Consider the following 26,503-nt stretch of genomic DNA (forward strand, 5'->3'; position numbering starts at 1 on the left):
TGAAGACTCTGAAGTTCAAGAGTAAGCTGGCTCTGAAGACCAAGTACTTTCTACTCTGAGGTCCAGAAGCAGAAGTTACGAAGGTCAGAGGATCCAAGCTTCCCTCTGACTCTGATCACCAAGCTTCACAAGCTCCAAGATGAAGCGTCGTCAGATCAGAAGTCAATGGTTAAATGCAAATGTCACTATCAAGAAGTACAAGAGCAGTGTACTATTCTGACAAGCCTACCTACCAAGGTTCAGCCACAGCAGGTTCTGGAGGTTCCAGAAATGCCCTCCAACGGTCACATTTTCTCAACAGAAATATCCTTTGCACCTTGGACTATTTAAGGCTGAAGAAGAGAAGAAAGATAATAGAGAGAAACCAAGAGCCGCAATACAAGAAAAGATTCAAGCCTCCACTTTCTTCATCTGTTCATATTTGGTTTACACTTAGCTTATTCAGAAGCAAACCTTTGTAAACACCAACCTCAAACAGTTGTTTGTTTTTCCTTAAGGGACCGGGTAGGTCAGTATCCTTAAGAAGACTAGGATCTGTGTATCTTAGTGGTGATTCCTTAAGGGACCAGTTAGGTCAGTATCCTTGAGAAGACTAAGAGAGTGAATCTTAGTGTTTACTAGTTCATTGTATTGTTAGTCATTGAGCAGGTTGCTAGTGCAGTTGTAACAAACTCTGAATAGTGGATTGCCTTCATTCTAAGAAGGAAGAAATCACCTGAACGGGTGGACTGGATTAGCTTGAGGGATTTATCAAGTGAACCAGGATAAAATACTTGTGTGCTTTTCTCATCTCTTATCTTAAGCACGTTACTTGTGTCTCGAAAGATTTGTTAAAATCTTAAGTGGGAAGTTTTATTCTGAAAACGTTATTCAACCCCCCCCCCTTTCTAGTCGTTTTTCATACCTTCAATTGGTATCAGAGCGCAAGTTCTGATTACCACACTTAACAGTGTTCAGTAGATCCGGGCTAGTGTGAAAAACACATGGATTCCACCACTACTACAAGCAAATATCAATACAATGCAAGACCACCTATCTTTGATTGTCAGAGATTTGATTTCTGGAAAGACAGAATCAAAAGCTTCTTTCTTGGCTTTGATCCTGATCTCTGGGATTTTGTTGTTGATGGCTACACCCCTCCTGTTGATGAACATGGTGTAAAGATCCCAAGGGAGAAGATGAGTGAAGATCAAAAGAAGGAGTTCAGAGATCATCACAGATCAAGAGCTATTCTGCAAAGTGCCATTTCATATGAAGAATATGAGAAAATTACTGATCGTGATTCTGCCAAGTGTATCCTTGATTTCTTAAAGATGACACATGAAGGAAACAAAAAGGTGAAAGAGACAAAGGCGTTGTCTCTGATCAGGCAGTATGAATCCTTCCAAATGGAACCTGACGAATCCATTGAGGATATGTTTTCCAGATTCCAGTTGATTATTGCTGGAATAAGACCCCTCAACAAAAGCTACACCACTGCTGATCATGTCATGAGGATCCTTAGAGGTCTTCCTGAAAGCTGGATGCCTTTGATAACTTCCTTGGAACTCACAAGAGATGTTGAGCAGATGAGTTTGGAAGAACTCATAAGCATACTGAAGTGTCATGAACTAAAGCGTGCTGAACATCAGGATCAGAAGAAGAAGTCTATAACCTTGAAATCCAAATCTGCAAAGGCTAAAGCTCTCCAAGCTGAAGTAGAAGAATCTAAAGAAACCTCTGAAGATTCTGATGAAGATGAGCTAACCCTGATATCCAGAAAGCTCAACTGCATCTGGAAGCACAGGCAGAGCAAATTCAAAGGCTCATCAAAGGACAAAAAGTCAAAGAAGCATTACAAAGCAAAGAAAAGCCTCATGGTGACTTTTGATGAATCAGAGTCAGAGGATGTTGACTCTGATGGAGAAGTTGTTGAAGGACTCATGGTTATTGTCAAGGACAAGGAAGCAGAGTCAAAAGAAGCAACTAACTCTGAATCTGCATCAGAGGAAGAGCCAGACTCTGACGATAAAAATGAGGTATTTGCTTCTTTCTCAACTTCTGAACTTAAAGATGCTTTGTCAGAAATTATGGATAAATATAACTCTCTCTTAACTAAGCATAAAAAGTTGAAAAAGAATTTCTCTGCTGCCTCTGAAACTTCTTCTGAACATGAGAAAATTATTTCTGAATTGAAAAATAATAATCATGCTTTAGTGAATTCCAACTCTGTGCTTAAGAACCAGATTGCTAAGCTAGAAGAAGTTATTGCTTGTGATGCCTCTGATAGTAAGAATGAATCTAAATATGAAAAATCCTTTCAAAGATTCCTGGCTAAAAGCGTTGACAGAAGCTTAATGGCTTCAATGATCTATGGCATAAGCTGAAATGGAATATATGGCATTGGCTATTCTAAACCTTCTGAAGTTGCTCCATCATCTCTTAAGAAAGGAACTTTCTCTATGTCAAAATATCATGCTCGAATTCCTTTATATTCTCCTGCTGAAAGACCCAAAGTTGTCAGAACTTCTGGGCTAACTAACAAGAAAGGACCCAGAAAGTGGGTACCTAGGGATAAGATTATATATGTTGCAGATATCCTCAATAGGTCCATCGAAACTCCAACCATGGAACCTGGACAGTGGATGCAGGCAACACATGACGGGAGAAAGGCATATGTCCCAAGATCTAAAACTTGAACCTGAAGGTGAAGTTGATCTTGGAGGCATCAGTAGAGTAAGATTTGGTCAAGGAATCATTTGTTTTTGATAAGAACCCCTCTGTTGTTATTCTGAACGCTATTCATGTTAGAATTAATGATAAGCTTGACTCTGACAAGTCAAAGCTAGCTGAAAAAGCTTGCAGAGATGAGCATGACCGTTTCAGAAAGAAACAAAGACTCAGAACTTGACAAACCAGAAGCAACAACATCAGAAGATGCTACTACAACTTCTGACTTGCGTCATCAGAAGAAGAGCAGGTTCATAGCTTCTCATTCTGAAGTATCTGAAGATGGAATTTTGTCCAGAATGGAGATGTCACCAGAACCTCTGGACTTTGACACTTCTGCTCTCATCAGAAGATATTCTAATAAGAAGCCAAGTATCCCTTGGTATTCCTTCTGAGGGGGAGTATTTCGTTTTATGCTCTTACTAATTTTTTCCACCTTCATTCTTTTTGCTTATGACAAAAAGGGGGAGAATTAACAGTATCTTGACAACTCCCTTATGTGATCAATTTCTATGCTTTGACGATACATTCTGATTGATGTCATCTCTTTCAATGCTATGATACATCTTATGACTCAATTAACTCTGATCACATACTTCAATATAGCTCAGAATCTAGATACTTCTAACGTGGTTGATATTAAGTATTAGATTCAGGGGGAGCTTAGCTGAGAATCAAGCTTGAGTCTTGGATTCAGAAGGAGCTAGATAAACTATACACATCAGGATAAGCTTTAACTCTGATACCTTATACTCTGAGTGTATTCAGTTTATTTGTTTAGAGTTGTTCATCAAAATACATGGTTTTGTCATCATCAAAAAGGGGGAGATTGTAAAATCAAGATTTGGTCATGTGGTACAACTCTATGTTTTGATGATAACAAGTATTTATTTGTGGATGAACAATTATGGTACTCTAACGTTTGTCTTGAGTGTTTTGACAAACAGGTTCTGATTCTGACACCAGAAGATATATTCATCAGAAGATCTGAGGATCGGAAGTTCTGAGGATCAGAAGATCTGAAGACCAGAAGCTCTGAAGGACCAGAAGCTCTGAAGGACCAGAGGCTCTGAAGGTCCAAAGGCTCTGAAGGTCCAGAAGCTCTGAAGGTCCAGAAGCTAAGAAGTGAAGACTCTGAAGTCCAAGAGTAAGCTGGCTCTGAAGACCAAGTACTTTCTACTCTGAGGTCCAGAAGCAGAAGTTACGAAGGTCAGAGGATCCAAGCTTCCCTCTGACTCTGATCACCAAGCTTCACAAGCTCCAAGATGAAGCGTCGTCAGATCAGAAGTCAATGGTTAAAGGCAAATGTCACTATCAAGAAGTAAAAGAGCAGTGTACTATTCTGACAAGCCTACCTACCAAGGTTCAGCCACAGCAGGTTCTGGAGGTTCCAGAAATGCCCTCCAATGGTCAAATTTTCTCAACAGAAATATCCTTTGCACCTTGGACTATTTAAGGCTGAAGAAGAAAAGAAAGATAATAGAGAGAAACCAAGAGCTGCAATACAAGAAAAGATTCAAGCCTCCACTTTCTTTATCTGTTCTTATTTGGTTTACACTTAGCTTATTCAGAAGCAAACCTTTGTAAACACCAACCTCAAACAATTGTTTGTTTTTCCTTAAGGGACCGGGTAGGTCAGTATCCTTAAGAAGACTAGGATCTGTGTATCTTAGTGGTGATTCCTTAAGGGACCAGTTAGGTCAGTATCCTTGAGAAGACTAAGAGAGTGAATCTTAGTGTTTACTAGTTCATTGTATTGTTAGTCACTGAGCAGGTTGCTAGTACAGTTGTAACAAACTCTGAATAGTGGATTGCCTTCATTCTAAGAAGGAAGAAGTCACCTTAACGGGTGGACTGGATTAGCTTGAGGGATTTATCAAGTGAACCAGGATAAAATACTTGTGTGCTTTTCTCATCTCTTATCTTAAGCACGTTACTTGTGTCTCGAAAGATTTGTTAAAATCTTAAGTGGGAAGTTTTATTTTGAAAACGCTATTCAAACCCCCCCTTTTAGTCGTTTTTCATACCTTCAAACAGTTAAATACATGGAGCAAATAATTTGAACTTAAAAGTTGATGAATAGGGATGGTAATGGGTAGAGTCTGGGTAGGGTATTATAGTACCCATCCTCATACCCGCGTTTTAAAAAATTACTCGTATCCGTCCGTCTCCATACTCGTGTGGGTAGCAACTTGAATGTCCATCCTCATATCCTCTGGATACCTATATGCCCGTACTCGTGCCCATTACCCGCAATTTAGCTAACCAAAATATTTTTTTTCACTATTTTTGTTAATAGAAAACAAAAAATACAACTAACTTTTTAAATAAAAAACACTAATATAAATATAAAATATTATCTAAATACTTAACAAATAAAATCAATAAACTAAGAATATTTTTTTAGAACGAATAAGTAAGAAAGATATAACTTTAATTTTTAAATTTAGATTTATAATATAGTCCTAAAGTTGTAGGTTATTAACTTACTAATTTTAAAAATAAGTGGGAGTAAATTAGCAATGATTATAAATATCTTAAATACTCACCTATTTTTGAAAATAAGTAAGTTTGAAGGCTATAGTTTAAGTTAATTTGTTCATATATTACTAAATAATAATAATAATAATATGTGTGTGCGGGAATGAGACGGATTGGGTATTATAGTACTCATATATACGGCCATACTCACTACTTTTTGCGGGCAATTACCCATACCCAACCCAATGTCCATCTAACAGATTTTTACCCTATCCGTAATGGGTATTTTTTACGGGTATCCTATGAGTCCGTGAGGAAGGCTTGTATTACATCAAATTGATTGATGTGATCAAAGAGATCCTCTAATGGTACATATGATTGCAAAAGGTTTGAAAACAAAACGGGTGGTATAAAGCTCTGATCATTATGCATGCGCATGGTCTAGAGGGTCAAAACTACCTATGGATCTAATAATGTAGGTAATTAACCTTACCTAACAATTTTGCGGCTCAAACCTATAACCGCAAGGGCTGACGCCCAACCGCAAGTTATCTTTGTACCTTGCAGCAATCTAAATGTTCATTAATCTTGGTATTTTACATTACGAAGCGAATATAGCAAACTACTTTTTAAAGCTTAATCAAATCATATCCCTCCCATCACAATCGTCTGGCTTGCATTACATAAGTTGATTGATGTGATGAAAGAGATCCTCTAATGATACATATGAATGCAAAGTTTAAAAAAAATGTAGTGCTATAAAGCTCTCGTTATATGAGAGGTTTAGAAGGTCGGATCCACCTTATAAATCTAATGTAAACTGTCTTATCTTACATTTTTACAAAAGAATTATTTCACTGCTTGAACCCACGACCACAAATGTAACACCCCGATTTCCAGGTGTCACTTTAGTAACCAAAAATAATCTTTACGCGGAAAACAGGTAATTTTTTTTTTTTCGTTTTCTTTTAATAAAAGCAATAAAGAAATAAAAACAAAACCCAACTACTAAACTAACCGATATACAACATATATACATGTACAGCCTCAGCTGCACTCCATGTCACGCGCACTCGCAGTGACTCCAAAGCAGTGTGCCCGTAGGCAAATATATACAGACCCAGAAGTGTGAGTGAAAAGGTTATAATTACAATCCACTGGGAGAAAGTCGGCCTCAAAATGGCCTAAGCAAAGACCCCTATAGTCCGACTGACTCACTGTGATCCCTCAATAAGAGAACCACACAAAAGCCATGCGTCGGGAACCTACCCCGTCCCAAAAGCAAAACGAATCAGAGCTCTACACAAATATGACGCCTGCCTAACTCTACCAACCCATAACTGCTCACACATCCGAGTCCTCGGCGAACTGAAGACGGCAAGTTGAAGCTCAGCTCCATGCGTCGTAGAACTCCTTTCGTCAGATGTTCACACTCGTCAGTCCGGTCCTCCATGACCCTTCCCCTGTACGTCGCTCGATGACCCACAACATCGATCACCCAAGCGGTGGGGGCATTCCGATCCACAAGCTCATATCTGATCCCCCCCGAGGGAGAGACCGTCGAGAACCAGTCGACCATCGACATCTGGCAGCAGGCCGACCGCCCAAACACAAACATACAAACAAAGCCAAGGCGCTAGGGTCAACTCACAGCAATAAGTACATATACACTCAACATGTGACACGGTATATATATATAAGTTGTTATATAAGCATATAAGTAATCCTAGCATGTTATGGCTCTAACATTGCTTCAATAAACAAACAGCACACGGTCTCAGTCAGCATGAATGTATGCGTGAAAAGCACAATATGAATCCGGAATTGTGACGCGTTCCCGTTCGCCACAAGTGAAGCATTTTCACTATGGATGGACCATTCCCGTTATCCATCCTGGATGAAATCCATCCTGGATGAACCATTCCCGTTATTCATCCTTGGTGAACCATTCCCGTTATTCACCGTATGATGAACCATTCCCGTTATTCATCATTTATGCAAGGTGAACCATTCCCGTTATTCACCATGATATGCACAGGTGAACCATTCCCGTTATTCACCCGATTGTATGCAACGTGGTTAGCCAAACAACGAATCGCCCTTACCACGAAAGTGTTTAGCTCACAACCCAATCTCAACAAACCCATGAGTTAGTGTCGATCAATACAACACAACTCGGAGTAAGTGTCGGTCAATACAACACAACTCCAACAAGAAAACACAAGGGTCTAGTGTCGGTCAATACAACACAACCCAAACAACAAGAGCACTAGGTGTCGGTCAATACAACACGGCTCCACAACACTCCCCAAGAGTACTAAAGTACTCGGTGACTTCAATCATCACCATAGCTCACCTTAGTGGCTTTCCCCAATTCCGATAACTCTCCAAACCCACAACAAAGGTCGACTTTTCCCCGTCTTTCGTAAATGTTTTCCCCTTTAGTTCTCCTATAACTATTCATTTAGTAAAAACGTTTCGAATTGAATTAGTCAGGTTATGAGTTTATTTCTCAAAGTCTAAGTCTCCCAAAGTCTCTAGTTTATAAAATTCTATTCATTCTAGGTTTTCCGAAAACCAACCACCCAAAAGAAGTTTCTCGGGGAAAGTCTAAGAATTCCAACAAATACCAGCAAGTGGCTAAGTCTCAAACCCCTCGTTTGAACTTGCCTAGGGTTGCTCATCCAACCCGAACATCAAAGATCACCAGATCAATGAATCTCCACTCTGAAGTCGCGTCAAAACGCACAATCCAACAAAGCACAACATCACAACATCAGTTCATCAACATAATCAACATCAAAGTAAAGCATAAGTCGAATGTATCGACGCCTATCATGCAATCATAGCTAATATATATGTAAGTTGCCCTAACCTCGAGCTGTTCCAGCTTCGAAATCAAGGTTGTCCTCAAACAGTTGCTCTGAATATTCCAAAGTTCCTTCAACTGAACCTCGGAGAAAAACAAAGCAAAATTCAAACAAAATCGATTAGTTCGATCGCAAAACAATACATAAACGATAGACAAAGCATTAAAGCTTAAGAATACGACATACAGGTACGAAAAGACAAGTTTTCGAAAACGAAAAACTCCCCCCCCCCTTAGGAAAAACCCACGGCCATAAGGAGAAAAGGGCTTCGGCTCTTTTTCTTCGATCAAATCAGTTTACAAGGTAGTTTTAGGGTAAAACTAAGGCAAAGAAACTGTCAGAACAATTTTCGGACAATCGGGTCGAAATACGACTACGCAGGGGCATTTTGGTCCAAAATAAAGGCTCAAAACTTCAAAGTTATCAGTTCTGAAAACAGATTTGACAGCAACGATCCTCATGACATCCGTGACAACAAATCCTAAAGGCACGAAGTCAGATTAAGTCTTTACGACAATAAAGTTTCGAAATGTGAGACAAAAAGAGTTTTGAGTCAATTTTTCAGATCCCGGTCAAATGGATCGCAATCAGAGTTTACTGACAGAGGTTTTAGACTCAGGGGAACATAAGGAATATAACCCAAGCGAGAAATCAGAGAAATCGGACAATTTTAGAAAAAGCTCAAAACTTAGAGCACAGAAACGGCTTCAGAAACGCAACAGAAACAACAATCAGAGGTAGGAATCGTGTTAGTTACCTTGATACCTAGAAGTAGGGACGAACTGCACGAAGATTGGTCAAGGTTTCGCGAAAATCTCTCCTCTCCCTCTCTCTCTACAATTCTCGGCCAAAATGGTGAAAATGAAGAGGATATTTGCTTTTTCGCCTATTTATAGGCGGGCGAAATCGCGGGAAAATGAAAATTTCGCGATTCCGATTTTTGCAGCACGATCACCGTGGAATTCTAAGAGAGATTCTAGCGTCAGAATTCCAGAACTCAAAACAAATATCTAGGATTTGGGAAAAACGATATCGAAAAACTCAAAAGCGGTGTCGGTTAATCTGCCCCGAAAAACTACTTTTTGCTGTGATGCTCAAACGACAAAACTTCCTACTGAAGAAAGATTGGAAACGTCGAAACAAGTCTGGCAACGCGGACGGAATCTTCGTTAGAAGTCCCGAATAGAAAAAGTCTTCATCCATTGCTCGAAAATAGGGTTTCGAAGCAAAGAAATTAGCGTCGGCGGACATCCGAAAAGTGAAACCTATCGTGCGTACAGTCCAGAGTTCCGAAATGAAACGCTGGTCGATGGAAAAATAAAGAGAATCTTTAAATTTTCCGAGAGTTCGAAATCTCACTCAGAACGTTGCTTTAAGAGCGAAATAGCCTATTCTGGACACGCTCGCCCTAAGGCAAGTGTGCAGACGACTCGCACTAACTCCGAAAACGACTACGCAACATTCCTCAAGCAATTCCTGAACTTTCTTCTTCATTAATCTTCCTCAAATATCAAACTCCTGTCACGCTTACACTGATCCTACGCGTGAGTCGGAAACTAGCTTGTTCTGAAAATTCAGGTCTTACAATACTCCCCTCCAAAAAGAAAGTTTCGTCCTCGAAACTCATAGTTCAGTAAAAAGTCCGGGGTACAGTTCCTTGATCTTATCTTCCAATTCCCATGTAGCATCCCCCGTATCCTTGTTCCATATCACCTTTACCAACGGAATCTGCTTTCCCCTCAGCTGTTTCACTCTCCTATCCCCAATACTCACTGGCGGTGCCTCAAAGGTCAAATCATCCTTCAATTCAACATTGTCTGGCTCGATCACATGAGTCGGATCTGGAATGTACTTCCTCAACTGCGACACATGAAATACATCATGAATGTTGGAAAGAAATGGTGGTAGTGCAATCTGATACGCAACTGGTCCAACACGTCGAGTGATTTGATAAGGCCCAATAAACTTTGGCGCAAGCTTCCTTGACTTAATAGCTCGTCCAACCCCCGTAGTCTGAGTAACTCGTAGAAACACATGGTCACCTTCCTCAAACTCTAGGGTTCTTCGTCTCTGATCAGCATAACTCTTCTGTCTGCTCTGTGAAGCTCTCATCTGTTCTCTGATCTGCTTAACCTTCTCCGTCGTCTGTTGCAGCATTTCTGGCCCAATCAACAAACTCTCCCCATCTTGATACCAACACAACGGTGTCCTACACTTGCGGCCATACAAAGCTTCATACGGTGCCATCCCAATGCTCGCATGGAAACTATTGTTGTAGGTGAATTCAACCAATGGCAGAAGATCATCCCAGCTTCCTCTGTTATCTAACACACAAGCCCGTAGTAGATCCTCTAGCGACTGAATAGTTCTCTCTGTTTGCCCATCCGTTTGTGGATGATACGCCGAACTCAACCTCAGTTTGGTTCCTAACGCATCATGAAGAGCTCCCCAAAAGTGCGAAGTAAACTTTGGATCCCGATCAGACACAATACTTGTCGGAACTCCATGTAGTCTCACAATCTCCGCCACATAGATCTCAGCCAACTTCTCCACATTGTAGGTAGTTCTCACTGGTAGAAAATGCGCTGACTTGGTCAAACGATCCACAATCACCCAAATCGAATCGTGTCTCTTCTGTGTTCTTGGCAAAGCCACCACAAAATCCATGGATATACTATCCCATTTCCATTCTGGCACGTCTAAACTCTGTAGCATACCAGCAGGTCTTTGATGCTCTACCTTGGCCTTCTGACAAGTCAAACATGCAGCTACATACTCGGCCACTTGTTTCTTCATTCCTGGCCACCAGAAATTCAGCTTCAAATCTTGATACATCTTGGTCATTCCCGGATGAATACTCCATTTGCTCTTGTGCCCTTCATCCATGATCAGCCTTCTCAATTCTGGATTATTGGGTACACACACTCTGTCCTTGCATCTTAAGATATCGTCAGTTCCGATCTTGAATTCCGGGTCTTTCCCTTGAATCACTAAGTTCCTCTTCTCCAGCAAAAACTCATCTTGCAGTTGTTGCTCTCTAATCTCTTCCATCAGTCCACTGGCAATTCTGATCATACCGAACTTCAACTTCCCCTCAGACGGTGTCACACCTAGACTCATATCTCGAAATTGTTCCAGTAGCTCCAGCTCTTTAACCATCATTGACGAGACATGCATCTTTCTGCTCAAAGCATCAGCAACTACATTCGCCTTCCCAGGGTGATATTGCAACGTAAACTCATAGTCTTTGATGAACTCCATCCATCTTCGTTGCCTCATGTTCAGCTCCTTCTGATCAAACAAGTATTTAAGGCTCTTGTGATCGCTAAATATCGTGAAAGTACAACCATAGAGATAATGTCTCCAGATTTTCAGCGAAAACACAATGGCAGCTAACTCCAAATCGTGAGTCGGATAGTTCTTCTCATGAGTCTTCAACTGTCTCGAAGCATACGCCAACACTTTTCGATGTTGCATCAGCACACATCCCAAGCCTTGATACGAAGCATCACAATAAACCTCATAAGGTTCCTCCGGTTGCGGCAAAATAAGCACAGGTGACGTCGTCAAACGTTCCTTCAGAGTCTGAAAACTTGATTCACACGCCTCAGTCCATGCAAAAGGTTGATCCTTCCTCGTCAGTTGAGTCAAAGGTCCAACGATCTTGGCAAATCCCTCAATGAAGCGTCTATAGTATCCAGCCAAACCCACAAAACTTCTTATTTCTGTCACTGTCTTCGGTTGCTCCCAAGCCAAAACAGTCTCTACTTTCGCCGGATCCACAGCTATGCCTTCCTTTGAGATAACGTGGCCTAAGAAATTAACTTCCTTCAGCCAGAATTCACACTTGGAAGGGTTCGCATACAACTTCTTCTCTCTCAATACTTGTAAAACTTGTCGCAAATGTCCTTCATGTTCCTTTGCGTCCTTCGAATATATCAGTATATCATCAATAAACACCACCACAAACCGATCTAAGAATTCATGAAAGATGCGGTTCATGTAATCCATGAAAACAGCAGGTGCATTTGTCACTCCAAACGGCATCACTAGGTACTCGTAGTGTCCGTAGCGTGTTCTGAATGCAGTCTTCGGTATATCCTCAGTCTTCACTCTGATCTGATGATAGCCTGACTTTAAATCTATCTTCGAAAATACATCAGCCCCTCGTAATTGATCCATCAAATCATCTATCCTCGGCAACGGGTATCTGTTCTTGATCGTCGCCTTGTTCAGTTGTCGATAGTCCACACACAATCTCGACCTTCCGTCTTTCTTCTTAACTAACAACACTGGCGCTCCCCACGGTGAAACGCTTGGTCGAATGAATCCTTTTGCCGAAAGATCCTCCAACTGAGATTTCAACTCCGCTAACTCCGCAGGTGCCATACGGTAAGGTGCAATCGAAATCGGTCCAGTTCCGGGTACAATGTCGATCACAAACTCCACATCGCGTACAGGCGGCAGTCCAGGTACATCTCCAGGAAAGACATCCGCAAAATCTCGAACCACCGGAATGAAGGTATGAAAAACGGTAGAAAGGGGGGTTTGAATAACGTTTTCAGTACAAAACTACCACCTTAAAGATTTTAACAAATCTTTTCGAGAACTAAGTGCAAAAGATAGAGATAGAAAAGCACACAAGGATTTTATCCTGGTTCACTTGATAAATCACTCAAGCTACTCCAGTCCACCCGTTAAGGTGATTTCTTCCTTCTTAGAATGAAGGCAATCCACTAATCAGGTAAGAGTTACAACTGCACTTGAAACCTACAAGTGACTAACAATTACACTGACTTAGCTCACACTAAGATTCACTCTCTTAGTCTTCTCTAGGATCCGATCAACCTTGATCTCCTAAAGGAAAAATCAAACAACTGTTTGAGGTTGGTGTTTACAAGGGTTTGCTTCTGAATAAGCTGAGTGTAAACTAAATAAATTACAAGATGAAAGAAAGCTTAGAATATTTTGAATATCTTGCGCGTGTGTTGCTTCTTGTTAGTTTCTTAGCCGCTTCTTTCAATCTTCAGCCTCTATATATACTCCAAGGATTAGGGTTGAGCGTTGCATGGAAATGCTACCGTTGGAGGGCAGTTCTGGAAAATCCAGCTTCTGCTGTGTCTGAGACTGTTAGGTAGGTCGTCAGGATAGTACATATGCTTTTGTACTTGGATAGCGACGCGACCTTTAAACCTAGGAGACTTCTGATCAGAGGAATGCTTCGTATTGGAACTTGTGAAGCCGGTTGATCAGAGTCAGAGGGAAAGCACAGATCCTCTGACCATTGTATCTTCTGATTCTGAACTAAGAGGGAAGAACATGGCCTTCAGAGTTTCTTGCTTCTGGACTTCAGAGTTTCCACTATTCAGCTTCTGGATCTTCAGAGTCTTCTACACCATCAGAACATCTGAACCTTCAGTGTTTCTTGGTTGTCAGAACTTCTGGATCATCAGAGCTTCTAGCGACTGAGTCCTCATCAGAGTTTGTATAGCTTCAGATCTTCTGAAGCTTTTCCACTGTTCATACTGAACATGGTGAATGCGAAAGCGTTGCTTGGGTTACCCTTTATACACAGTGCTTCTGATTTGTGTGAAATTGAGTCAGGGTCAGAGCCTGTAAATAGCACACTCAGAAAAACACGTTAGAGTACCACAATTGTTCATATCAAAAGGTTAACTTGTAATCATCAAAACATAGAGTTGTACTACTAGATCAAAACTTGATCTTACACGGAATACCTTGAATATCCGATTCCTTCTTCCCCTCCAGACTTAGCAATGAAAAGTACTTCTGAGTACCCTCGCTCAACGATGCACTAATGTGGTTAATAGAAAGATACTCGAAGAGATCCGAGTCTGGGAACACCACTTTCTTTCGACTACAGTCCAAAAGACAATGGTAGTGGGATAACCAATCCATCCCGAGGATTACATCTAGGTTTTTAAGGGGTAGACATACTAGGTTGGCATGAAAAGTTCTATCTTTATATACTACTGAACAGTGCTTGCATGCGGCATTAGCAATTAGAGTCCTAGCAGGTGTAGTTACCATAAGATCAAAACTCAAAGTAGTAATAGGCAGATGCAGTCTTGATACGCAATCCTTAGAGACAAATGAATGAGTTGCACCAGAATCAAAGAGTACAGTTAGAAGATTACCGTCAATTTCACATTCCCCTCTGATCAACCCATCAGCTCCTTCAGCTTCTTCTCCATCCATTGTATACACTCTTCCCTTAGCCACTGGGCGCTTCCCACTAACAGCATTCACAGCCGGTTCAACCTTCGGTGCCTTGCATTCCGTAGCCAGATGCCCAGATTTATTGCAGTTGTAGCATCTTGGTAGCCTCGTGCAATTGTTTGCATAGTGTCCCGTTCCTCCACAACGGAAACAAGTCACTTCACGATTTGGGGTACGGCTTCCCGACCCTCCAGAAGTAGCAGCAGCCATCGGCTTGTACGATCCCGGGGTAAACCCTCTCCCCGCAGGACGTTGATATGGCTTCCTCGCCTGAAACCTCCCTTTTCCCTGAAAACTCTGTGGTGTCGACCTCACCGGTCCTCCTGTTCCAGCCCTGTTGTATCTCCGATTCTTCATCAATTCCACCTCAGTTGCCTTCTCAACCAATGCCTGGAATCTCATGATCCCCAATGGTCTCACCGAATCTTCAATGTCGGGCCTCAATCCCCTCACAAATCTCTTGCACATGTAGGGTTCATCAACTTGATCACGGAAAAACCGAAAGTACTTTGCCAGAGACTCTAACTTGGCAGCATACTCCGGAATGGTCATGCTTCCTTGTTTCAGAGTCAGAAACTGTGATTCACGCTCGTCACGAGCACTGTCTGGGAAATACTTCTCGAGAAAAGCTGTTCGAAAAGAATTCCAGTTCACCTCCACATGATTTGCCTCCATCATTCCTCTGGCGCCTCTCCACCAGTATTCAGCATCTCCCAACAACAGATAGGTTGCCAGCCCCACTTTGGCTCCCTCAGCAGTCTGTAACACTCCAAAGATCTTCTCAATCTCCTCTATCCAGAGTTCCGCTTTGTCCGGGTCAGTACCTCCCGAAAACTTAGGTGGATCCTGTCTCCTGAAGTCATTCAAGCCTTTGTTCTGATCCAAAGTCGCCTCCCTCTGATGCTGGTGTTGATCACGCGCTTCCTCCGCAGCACGTCTCAAAGCATTGTCATTTGCTTGGTTAGTCATTGCCTGGGCCATAGTGGCCATCATCTCCGCTAGCTGATTCGTGTTCACCATCGTCTGTTAGCCCCAAGAAAACGGTTAGTCCTACTCGTAGAATAGCACCAAAGTATTACATATGGTTAAACAACCATGCAATCAATTAGAACGAAAAATCGTCCTTGGGAAAACAGGTAAAAACAGGTAACCAAAAACACCCGATTTCCAGGTGTCACTTTAGTAACCAAAAATAATCTTTACGCGGAAAACAGGTAATTTTTTTTTTCGTTTTCTTTTAATAAAAGCAATAAAGAAATAAAAACAAAACCCAACTACTAAACTAACCGATATACAACATATATACATGTACAGCCTCAGCTGCACTCCATGTCACGCGCACTCGCAGTGACTCCAAAGCAGTGTGCCCGTAGGCAAATATATACAAACCCAGAAGTGTGAGTGAAAAGGTTATAATTACAATCCACTGGGAGAAAGTCGGCCTCAAAATGGCCTAAGCAAAGACCCCTATAGTCCGACTGACTCACTGTGATCCCTCAATAAGAGAACCACACAAAAGCCATGCGTCGGGAACCTACCCCGTCCCAAAAGCAAAACGAATCAGAGCTCTACACAAATATGACGCCTGCCTAACTCTACCAACCCATAACTGCTCACACATCCGAGTCCTCGGCGAACTGAAGACGGCAAGTTGAAGCTCAGCTCCATGCGTCGTAGAACTCCTTTCGTCAGATGTTCACACTCGTCAGTCCGGTCCTCCATGACCCTTCCCCTGTACGTCGCTCGATGACCCACAACATCGATCACCCAAGCGGTGGGGGCATCCCGATCCACAAGCTCATATCTGATCCCCCCCGAGGGAGAGACCGTCGAGAACCAGTCGACCATCGACATCTGGCAGCAGGCCGACCGCCCAAACACAAACATACAAACAAAGCCAAGGCGCTAGGGTCAACTCACAGCAATAAGTACATATACACTCAACATGTGACACGGTATATATATAAGTTGTTATATAAGCATATAAGTAATCCTAGCATGTTATGGCTCTAACATTGCTTCAATAAACAAACAGCACACGGTCTCAGTCAGCATGAATGTATGCGTGAAATGCACAATATGAATCCGGATTTGTGACGCGTTCCCGTTCGCCACAAGTGAAGCATTTTCACTATGGATGGACCATTCCCGTTATCCATCCTGGATGAAATCCATCCTGGATGAACCATTCCCGTTATTCATCCTTGGTGAACCATTCCCGTTATTCACTGTATGATGAACCATTCCCGTTATTCATCATTTATGCAAGGTGAACCATTCCCGTTATTCACCATGATATGCACAGGTGAACCATTCCCGTTATTCACCCGATTGTATGCAACGTGGTTAGCCAAACAACGAATCGCCCTTACCACGAAAGTGTTTAGCTCACAACCCAATCTCAACAAACCCATGAGTTAGTGTCGGTCAATACAACACAACTCGGAGTAAGTGTCGGTCAATACAACACAACTCCAACAAGAAAACACAAGGGTCTAGTGTCGGTCAATATAACACAGCCCAAACAACAAGAGCACTAGGTGTCGGTCAATACAACACGGCTCCACAACACTCCCCAAGAGTATTAAAGTACTCGGTGACTTCAATCATCACCATAGCTCACCTTATTGGCTTTCCCCAATTCCGATAACTCTCCAAACCCACAACAAAGGTCGACTTTTCCCCGTCTTTCGTAAATGTTTTCCCCTTTAGTTCTCCTATAACTATTCATTTAGTAAAAACGTTTCGAATTGAATTAGTCAGATTATGAGTTTATTTCTCAAAGTCTAAGTCTCCCAAAGTCTCTAGTTTATAAAATTCTATTCATTCTAGGTTTTCCGAAAACCAACCACCCAAAAGAAGTTTCTCGGGGAAAGTCTAAGAATTCCAACAAATACCAGCAAGTGGCTAAGTCTCAAACCCCTCGTTTGAACTTGCCTAGGGTTGCTCATCCAACCCGAACATCAAAGATCACCAGATCAATGAATCTCCACTCCGAAGTCGCGTCAAAACGCACAATCCAACAAAGCACAACATCACAACATCAGTTCATCAACATAATCAACATCAAAGTAAAGCATAAGTCGAATGTATCGACGCCTATCATGCAATCATAGCTAATATATATGTAAGTTGCCCTAACCTCGAGCTGTTCCAGCTTCGAAATCAAGGTTGTCCTCAAACAGTTGCTCTGAATATTCCAAAGTTCCTTCAACTGAACCTCGGAGAAAAACAAAGCAGAATTCAAACAAAATCGATTAGTTCGATCGCAAAACAATACATAAACGATAGACAAAGCATTAAAGCTTCAGAATACGACATACGGGTACGAAAAGACAAGTTTTCGAAAACGAAAAACTCCCCCCCCCCCTTAGGAAAAACCCACGGCCATAAGGAGAAAAGGGCTTCGGCTCTTTTTCTTCGATCAAATCAGTTTACAAGGTAGTTTTAGGGTAAAACTAAGGCAAAGAAACTGTCAGAACAATTTTCGGACAATCGGGTCGAAATACGACTACGCAGGGGCATTTTGGTCCAAAATAAAGGCTCAAAACTTCAAAGTTATCAGTTCTGAAAACAGATTTGACAGCAACGATCCTCATGACATCCGTGACAACAAATCCTAAAGGCACGAAGTCAGATTAAGTCTTTACGACAATAAAGTTTCAAAATGTGAGACAAAAAGAGTTTTGAGTCAATTTTTCAGATCCCGGTCAAATGGATCGCAATCAGAGTTTACTGACAGAGGTTTTAGACTCAGGGGAACATAAGGAACATAACCCAAGCGAGAAATCAGAGAAATCGGACAATTTTAGAAAAAGCTCAAAACTTAGAGCACAGAAACGGCTTCAGAAACGCAACAGAAACAACAATCAGAGGTAGGAATCGTGTTAGTTACCTTGATACCTAGAAGTAGGGACGAACTGCACGAAGATTGGTCAAGGTTTCGCGAAAATCTCTCCTCTCCCTCTCTCTCTACAATTCTCGGCCAAAATGGTGAAAATGAAGAGGATATTTGCTTTTTCGCCTATTTATAGGCGGGCGAAATCGCGGGAAAATGAAAATTTCGCGATTCCGATTTTTGCAGCACGATCACCGTGGAATTCTAAGAGAGATTCTAGCGTCAGAATTCCAGAACTCAAAACAAATATCTAGGATTTGGGAAAAACGATATCGAAAAACTCAAAAGCGGTGTCGGTTAATCTGCCCCGAAAAACTACTTTTTGCTGTGATGCTCAAACGACAAAACTTCCTACTGAAGAAAGATTGGAAACGTCGAAACAAGTCTGGCATCGCGGACGGAATCTTCGTTAGAAGTCCCGAATAGAAAAAGTCTTCATCCATTGCTCGAAAATAGGGTTTCGAAGCAAAGAAATTAGCGTCGGCGGACATCCGAAAAGTGAAATCTATCGTGCGTACAGTCCAGAGTTCCGAAATGAAACGCTGGTCGATGGAAAAATAAAGAGAATCTTTAAATTTTCCGAGAGTTCGAAATCTCACTCAGAACGTTGCTTTAAGAGCGAAATAGCCTATTCTGGACACGCTCGCCCTAAGGCAAGTGTGCAGACGACTCGCACTAACTCCGAAAACGACTACGCAACATTCCTCAAGCAATTCCTGAACTTTCTTCTTCATTAATCTTCCTCAAATATCAAACTCCTGTCACGCTTACACTGATCCTACGCGTGAGTCGGAAACTAGCTTGTTCTGAAAATTCAGTTCTTACAACAAATCCCATAACAACTGGCAGCAATATAACGGTACATATGAATGCAAAGGTAATTAAAAGCAAAATATTCAATCTTAGTAGTTTACATTACGAAGATGAATAGAGCAGATTATTTTCTTCAAAGTGGAAGTCAGTGCTGAAATGAGAAGAAAGTACCCCAAAATCAGACCACAGGCTATGATCCAAGTTGTTGCTAGTATCACCACTTAGAGTTTCACCACTGCAGGGACATTCTTGTTTTATAATTGGATCATGATGTTCATTTGAGTCAGGATGGGAATTCACAAGGAACGAGTCCCAAGTATTAGAGAATGTGACCATTTCTGGAGCCTTGATCGGAGTGTCTTTGCATGTGTGAAACCCAATATACGTGTAGGATTCTCTTGTATCCGTTGCACCTGTTTGTTTGCCCGGCAACCTTGATCATGCTTCCGAGTGCACCTGAAGTAACTCCTGTAAATTGCCATCAAATGGGTTAGTTAGAAGAGACAAGCTAACACGGTTAAATGAATCATCTTTTATTAAATGATTTCTCATTTTTTTTCATTCATTTCTTGCACGGTTTTGTACGGAAATATTTATTTATTAATCCACCGTGTTTTTTTTCCCAGGACCAATTTTAATTGGACCCATTTAAAATTCTTGTGTTTATGCTAGATGAATGTCAAATTCGCCCAATCCAACAAAAATGGAACAATTGCCTTGAAGTATTGGATAAATGAAGATATGCTGGTTGATATTTTTACAAACCACTCAAATTCCTTCCCTTACAAAGTTTGAGAAAGTTATTGGGTTTTTGCACCTTGGACACTCAGGAGAAGCAGTACCTTTTCAGTAGAAGGGAGGAATTGAGGAAATGTTAGATATTTGTCTCAATTACTTTATTTTATCTGGACAATATTGTCCTATGGTTTAAGAATCAGTTTTATGGTGCAGTAAATAAGGCTTTGCCTAAACTTCAGGAGCAAGTTAGCTCGTTTAACTCTCATCTTTACCTTTATGTATCAGGTTTAGTTAGATTTTAATATTACTTTATTTTACTTGGACAATATTACCCTAGGTCTTTTTTGATCAAAATATTGTCCTAGGCTTGGAATTAGTTTTGTAGTTCAGTAGAATAAGGCCTTGTCTCAACTTTAGGAGTGATTTAGCTCCTTTAACTCTCATCTTTATGTTGACTTCTGATGTATCAGATAAGGTTAGATTTGTTCTTTTCTGATATTTATGTATTATAAAACTTAAAACTTATTTAAAAGTTGAAGAGTTGAATAAAGTGACAACAAAGCTTTCCATTTGAATATCATATTGTTAAAGTAATAGCTAACTTTGTTAACACCTTGTGCGTCATACTTCGTGTGAACGATGAAAAGTACATGCCAACAAAAAGAAGACAAAAAGATCATTTGATTTTTGGATTCAACAGAAAACTGCTATTGGACAGAGTCATTGTAAGCAGAAGAAGGAGCAACTTGTTTGACAGGTTCATCTACTGCATTCTCATCCTCTTTCACTGCCATCACTACTAGAACCAATAGTAAAGGATAGCTTATTGTAGTGAGCACCCAATTCACAATCAATTGGGACATAGGGGACACATTGTGGTTATCAATTTGCCATGCAACTGCTGCCCCAGCACTTTGTATCCCTTTGTAGAATCCAGTGTACCTGTAAACAATAGGTGAATTGATTACCAAATTTCAAGTAAGAACAACATAATGCTATATCTGATAATCTTTCGAAAATTGATCATAAAGCCAAAGTCAATTATGAGAAGAAGCTTTTCTGAGCAGCTTTGTGTGCCATAATTGATTAAAGCTCACTCAAACATACTAATAGTTGATCAATCACAAATTTTCACTGACTAAAAGCTAAGACAGTCACAAATAGAATAATTAACCAAACAATTGAGTGCATGTTTTGAAATCCTTTCCAAAACCAAAATCAATTCTGAAAGCATGTTTGGTTTTCAGTTGAACTCATTCAACTGAATGCCACAGGGCGGCGGTCATAAGCCTGTTTCACGTTAGGGCCCTTGGAATTCAAGGTTGGGAAACGTGGTTTTTAACTGAAAACCAAACATGCACAACTTTGGGGTACCAGAATTAATTGTAAGGAAAGAGAAGCAATCCAAACATGTTATGAATATAACAGATGCTGCTTTGCAATTTATAGTTACCTGCTAAGAACCTCAGAATCATTAGCCAGAGCTCCAATAACCCAGTACACCATACTCTGGAACATGGCATCCAGCAAACCAAAAGAAAAGTACAAGACAAAGGGTCCAGCAAAGCCAGAACCTGACTCCTTAAAATCCAAGATCTCCCCTTTTTGGTGTTTAATCTGATTAGCAAGTGCACCACCCCAAATAGCAGATCCCAGAATAGCAACCACACTAATTCCCACAATCCCCCTCTTATTCCTGCTCTTGAAACTGAAATCCATTATGTAACCAATCCCAACAGACCCCAACATCTGTGCTCCCCAATAGAACACATTGTTCAAACCCCTTGTCCTCAAATTGAACTGTGTCTTGTTCACATGATTGAATTGATAAGTGTAGAAGAAATTGCTAGCCCAAGCAGCAGGAAGCATGAGAAGCATCTTCTTGTTGTAGAACAAATTCAGAATCTCCACACACTCTCTCCACACATTGGAGTACAACATGTTGGTGCATCTAGTCCCATCATCACGAACAACCTTACTCGCCGGCAAGATGGTCAGTGACAAAACAGCTCCAAGTGACATAAACGCCATGAAACCAATGTATGTTCCATCACTCACAGTAGCAGCAGAATCACCACGGTGGTAATTCAAAATGAAAGGAATCAACCCACCAATCACACCACCCATGTTGAAAATACTCCAGAAAATAGAAATATAAGTGCCTTTTCTGTTCACCGGCGGGTAAGATGTCATGATAGCACCCTGCGCCGCCCATAACAGCCCTGCTCCGATCCCGAGAAGCGCGCCGGAGACTATTGCAAACATTTGGTGCTGCTGGTGGTTGTAGTAGAGGAAGGAACCGGCGTAGAGGACGTAGGTGGAGCAACCGGCGAAGAGGGTGAGGTGGGGGCCGAGGATGTTGTAGATGCCACCGCCGAGGATGCCGAAGACGGCGAAGGTGGTGTAGAGAGCAGTGAGGGAGTTGTTGGAGGCTGTGGGATTGACTTGGCCACCGCCACCCATGCCGGAGAGGGCGTTGAACATGCCGGGGCAGCAGAAACAGACGAAACCAATAAGGACGATCTGAACGAAAGGTGAATTGTATCGGAAAAGGGAAGAAGTTTTTGTGGTTTCAGGCATTTGGGTACCTGATTCTTCATATCCAGAGGTACCCATTTTTGTAAAGTGATGAAGATTGAAAGTTTTTCTCTCTGTTTTTGAAGGGTTGAAGATTGATGATGATGAAGGTAGTGATCGAAGGAATTTAAGGACAAGAGATTGGAAGAACAAGATGAAGAAGAAGACAGTTTTGTCGTATCATGGTATTATGATAATGTTGGAATGGAACCTTGTAAGTATTGTATACTATGGCTGTCACATTCTGGATGAGAAAGCGTTTTTGATCTTCTTTCAATGTTGTGTCTGGTGAAGGTGATTGTAATAAAAGGAAAAAACTGTGTCTGATTACGTTTGAAAGAGGAAATTTACCTGCATGGCCAAAAATGGATTAGTTTTGATTAATTACGAATCTTGGATGACCAAGTTTGTGAAATTAATTAGAGGGGTTATCTTTGCATATCTGTTAGTGCCAATTATAACGGGGGTGTGCATAATGGTTAAATCAGATCCTCTCTTGTTTGACTTTTACAGCATATGGTGTGGTCCTGATCCAAAGATGAAAATTTCATATAATCAAGTGGTTTTTATTATTTAAATAAGCCATAAAAAAATTACTCTTTAATTTTCTCCTGTACGGAAAAAAATAATCTTTATTCCTAAATGATAGTTCAAGTGGTAAGAGTTAGGAGATATATAGGTTGAGTGAAAGAGGTCCAAAGATCAATCACTGGATGTGCAATTTATCTTTCTAATGTAAAAAAAATTACAATTGTCTTTTGAAATAAATTCCCTTATGTTTAACCATATATTCTAGCAAACCTTAAATTATCTGTAAAATTATGTAAAATATTGATTAAGTTAGAGTCCTTATGATTATATAAAACGTTCATTAAGTTAGAACTTTTCTTTTTATGAATTTATTAACACCTAATACTTTCAAAGACCGGTTTAATTATTCACATAAGTCTCATATTTTTAATTAGCAACCAACCAGAGACTATTGAAAAGATAAGCAAAATTCTTAGTGAGACTTATGACTTTCAGTCATTCACCACACCATGTCAAAATTTTGAGAGCAAATTAAAAATAAAATAAATGTGATTCACAAAAATTACTAGGCATATATTTATTGGGATTACCTTCAATGATCATTTATGCATACATGATTTTATATTAATTTAGGGATTCTTTATTTGTACGTACTTGTCCATTATTGGATGGATTCCTCCACGTGAATCTGCACTGGATCCAGTTATCCATAGTAACAACGTTAAGTATCTTTTTGTTCATTGGCTCACTAGGGTCCAAGCCCAACTATGCATTTACCGCTATTTAGCACAACGATTCCATTTGACCAAAAAAAAAAGCACAACGATTCCATTACTGTTGTCAACGTTCAACTTTTTTGCATGATTGCAAATAATGTGTCGTTTTCCTATCTTAATTTCAATTTGTCAACTAGTTTAAGGAGTGACCATGCCGGCAATGGCCGCCTGCAGTTCTGATCTATGACTTGTTTCTTGTCCTCTCTTCTTGTGTTCTTCTTGTGTCAAACATTTAATCCACTTCTTGTTCATTTTAATGCTCCAAAGAGTCATCTTTTTCTATTAATTACTATGTAATGTCGTAGTAATGGTTAAGGTAGTGCGTGGCGTGTTTTTCAAACAAAAATATATATATATATATATATATATATATATATATATATATATATATATATACTACTCACATAAGGGTTTAGAAGGATAAAGGGTTCAGAGTTTAAAATTGAGGAGAATTAATTTACTAATATTACTAATAACTAACATTTGTTTATAAAAAAATTAGTATGGAAAGAAATTTAGTTAAGGTAGTGTGTGGCGTGCTTTTTCAGATTAATATATACTCCATGTGTTATGTACTTACGAATTATAAAGTTTTTTTTAATAAAAAAAAAAAAGAATTATAAAGTTTTTCATCGTCCGGTGTTAGCTCAATAAACCAAAGCTAACTTCTTCTACCTGACTTTCAAATTTCAACATTTCTCATAGTATTAAAAATAGGATTGTTTTAACTTAAACAAAAAAAATTGAGGTCTCATATTTAGTAGTGTGATGAAGAATAAGTAGTTATTATAGATATTAAGTTGTGTGAGTTTCCTTTACCACAATAACTCTTGTTCTTTAAGTGCATAGGAAGCTTGGGAAGTTGTATGTTTTAATTTAAAAAATTCGCAAATTTTGTCATTGTACAAATTTCTTCGAGTGGATTTGCAATTCTCTCATTGTAAAAGTTAAAATTGTGTAATAAAATATTTTGTTATGAGATCATGGATGAAGGCTAGTCGTGTTGAAAGATTGATTTTGTGAGTTATCTATGTTGTTTTTCTGCTTCTTGAGTGAGCGTGCTACTGCAAATGTGGAAATTCTTTTTCTAGTTTTCAACAAGTGGCATCATCAAAGCACAAAATTCCAATCAAGAGAGGAACAGAAACAATCTTCTATATATATATATATATATATATATATATATATATTATATATATATATATATATATATATATATATTAGTAAAGCTCACCTGAGCTAAGTATTAAATACAAATACACATGAGAACCTACATACATTAGTAAAAACTGGTGTTTTAATGAAATAGTTTAGTGAGCGAATGAACGGGTAGTGGAAACTTGTGCACTAATGATTTCAGTTTTAACTTAATAAATATCAAATGTTTAAGCAAAAGAGTAACATCAATGCCAAAAGTGTAACAGACCACAAAGTTATATCTGCAAATGGTTTTAGCACATTATCTTAAATTAAAATCAAATTTAATGTTAATTTTAAACTAATATCAAATTGGATCAAGAAAAAAAACTATTAACAATAAAGCATATTCCGCCAAAATTAATCTTGATATGCAATGGTCTTAATTTGTTGTCCAATTTTCTGCAGGAATAGATCTCCATTTTTCTTAAACTCACAAACTCTTAGAATTCCTTAACATAAATAGTAACTCCCAAGAAAAACTAACATTAAATTAAAATAGTGGCATGATAGCAATACTCGTTTCAAAAACTGAATAAAATTGTTGATGTCAGGAGGCTATTCAACTATCTACATTAAATAAATAAAAAATGAAATGTTTTATATTGAACCATGCATCTATTATATTTCTATATAAACAAACCAGTGAAATCACTCACAAAGTCAAATTATTTATATTTCTTAGACTTCAGCTGCTCGTGAGAAAAAAATGACAATTGTCTCTAACTACTTCAACAAGTATGTCATTTTTAATTATATTAGTTAATTTCAAAATTGCTTTTCTAAATTACTCATTCTTATTTCTTTATTGCAGGAGAAAGATCATCAATAACAACAAGAAACACACATTACTTAGTGATATATCCCCGTTGCAGATGATTTAAAAAAAAACTGTGAGTTTCACATATATGATAATTTACTACTTTATGCTGTTCTAAACAATTCTTCTCATTCAATTGAAATCATACAAATATATCATCATTTTTATATTTATATGACACAAATCTGTAACAAAGTGTGAGCAACATAAATTTCTATACTGCACTAGAAAGATAAGTGTAAAATGTAATACTCACTATATTCTTCACTTTTGATGTGATAAGAAATAGGAATCTTCCACTCCTCAATATTGTCATATTATGGAAAAAAATAGCAACTTAATCATTTAAAGGGAACAAATGACGTCCATCCTGCAGTTAGATAAAATCTATTTTTATGTTCCTGAAAGTGATTTTAAAAGAACTTCTATGCCACCAGCAATGATAAACAACCACATCATCTTGATAAAAAAATATTAGCACAACTGATAACATCACTGCAATGACTAAATCAATATTAGAAAAAAAAATAGTAGACTACCACGTTCATTTCAATACTAAGCTAATTAAGTAATTAAATTTCTTTTATATTAAATTAAAACTATTTTCATTCTAATCTCAATAGAAATCTACCTATTTTTTATTCCGATGAAGTAAAAAAAAAAATCTACCTGTTTGATCCCTGTTTCCCTTATTAGAGAAAGAAGGTGTGAGAATATCATAACTCAATTATATTTAATTACTAGCGGAATTACCCGTGCCCTGCACGGGTGACTTTTGTTATTTATAATTTAAATTTCGTGTAATATTATATTTTGTATCTTTTTAGTAAATATATCTTAATAATTATTTCAA

At 39.4% G+C, this 26,503-nt stretch overlaps 1 protein-coding gene across 1 annotated transcript; it reads right to left on the minus strand.

Annotated features, from left to right (window-relative positions):
* Positions 1 to 20,312: 20,312 nt before the first annotated feature.
* On the minus strand, positions 20,313 to 22,589 carry LOC130748641 (UNC93-like protein 1). The gene is made up of 2 exons (XM_057601878.1): positions 21,203 to 22,589; positions 20,313 to 20,691 (listed from the first exon to the last, which is right to left on the minus strand). The coding sequence occupies exons 1-2, from the start codon at positions 22,363 to 22,365 to the stop codon at positions 20,457 to 20,459; spliced, it is 1,398 nt and encodes a 465-aa protein (XP_057457861.1). The 5' UTR covers positions 22,366 to 22,589; the 3' UTR covers positions 20,313 to 20,456.
* Positions 22,590 to 26,503: the final 3,914 nt, after the last annotated feature.

Source organism: Lotus japonicus, chromosome 1 (assembly GCF_012489685.1).
Source record: "Lotus japonicus ecotype B-129 chromosome 1, LjGifu_v1.2".
Taxonomy (NCBI): Eukaryota; Viridiplantae; Streptophyta; class Magnoliopsida; order Fabales; family Fabaceae; genus Lotus; species Lotus japonicus.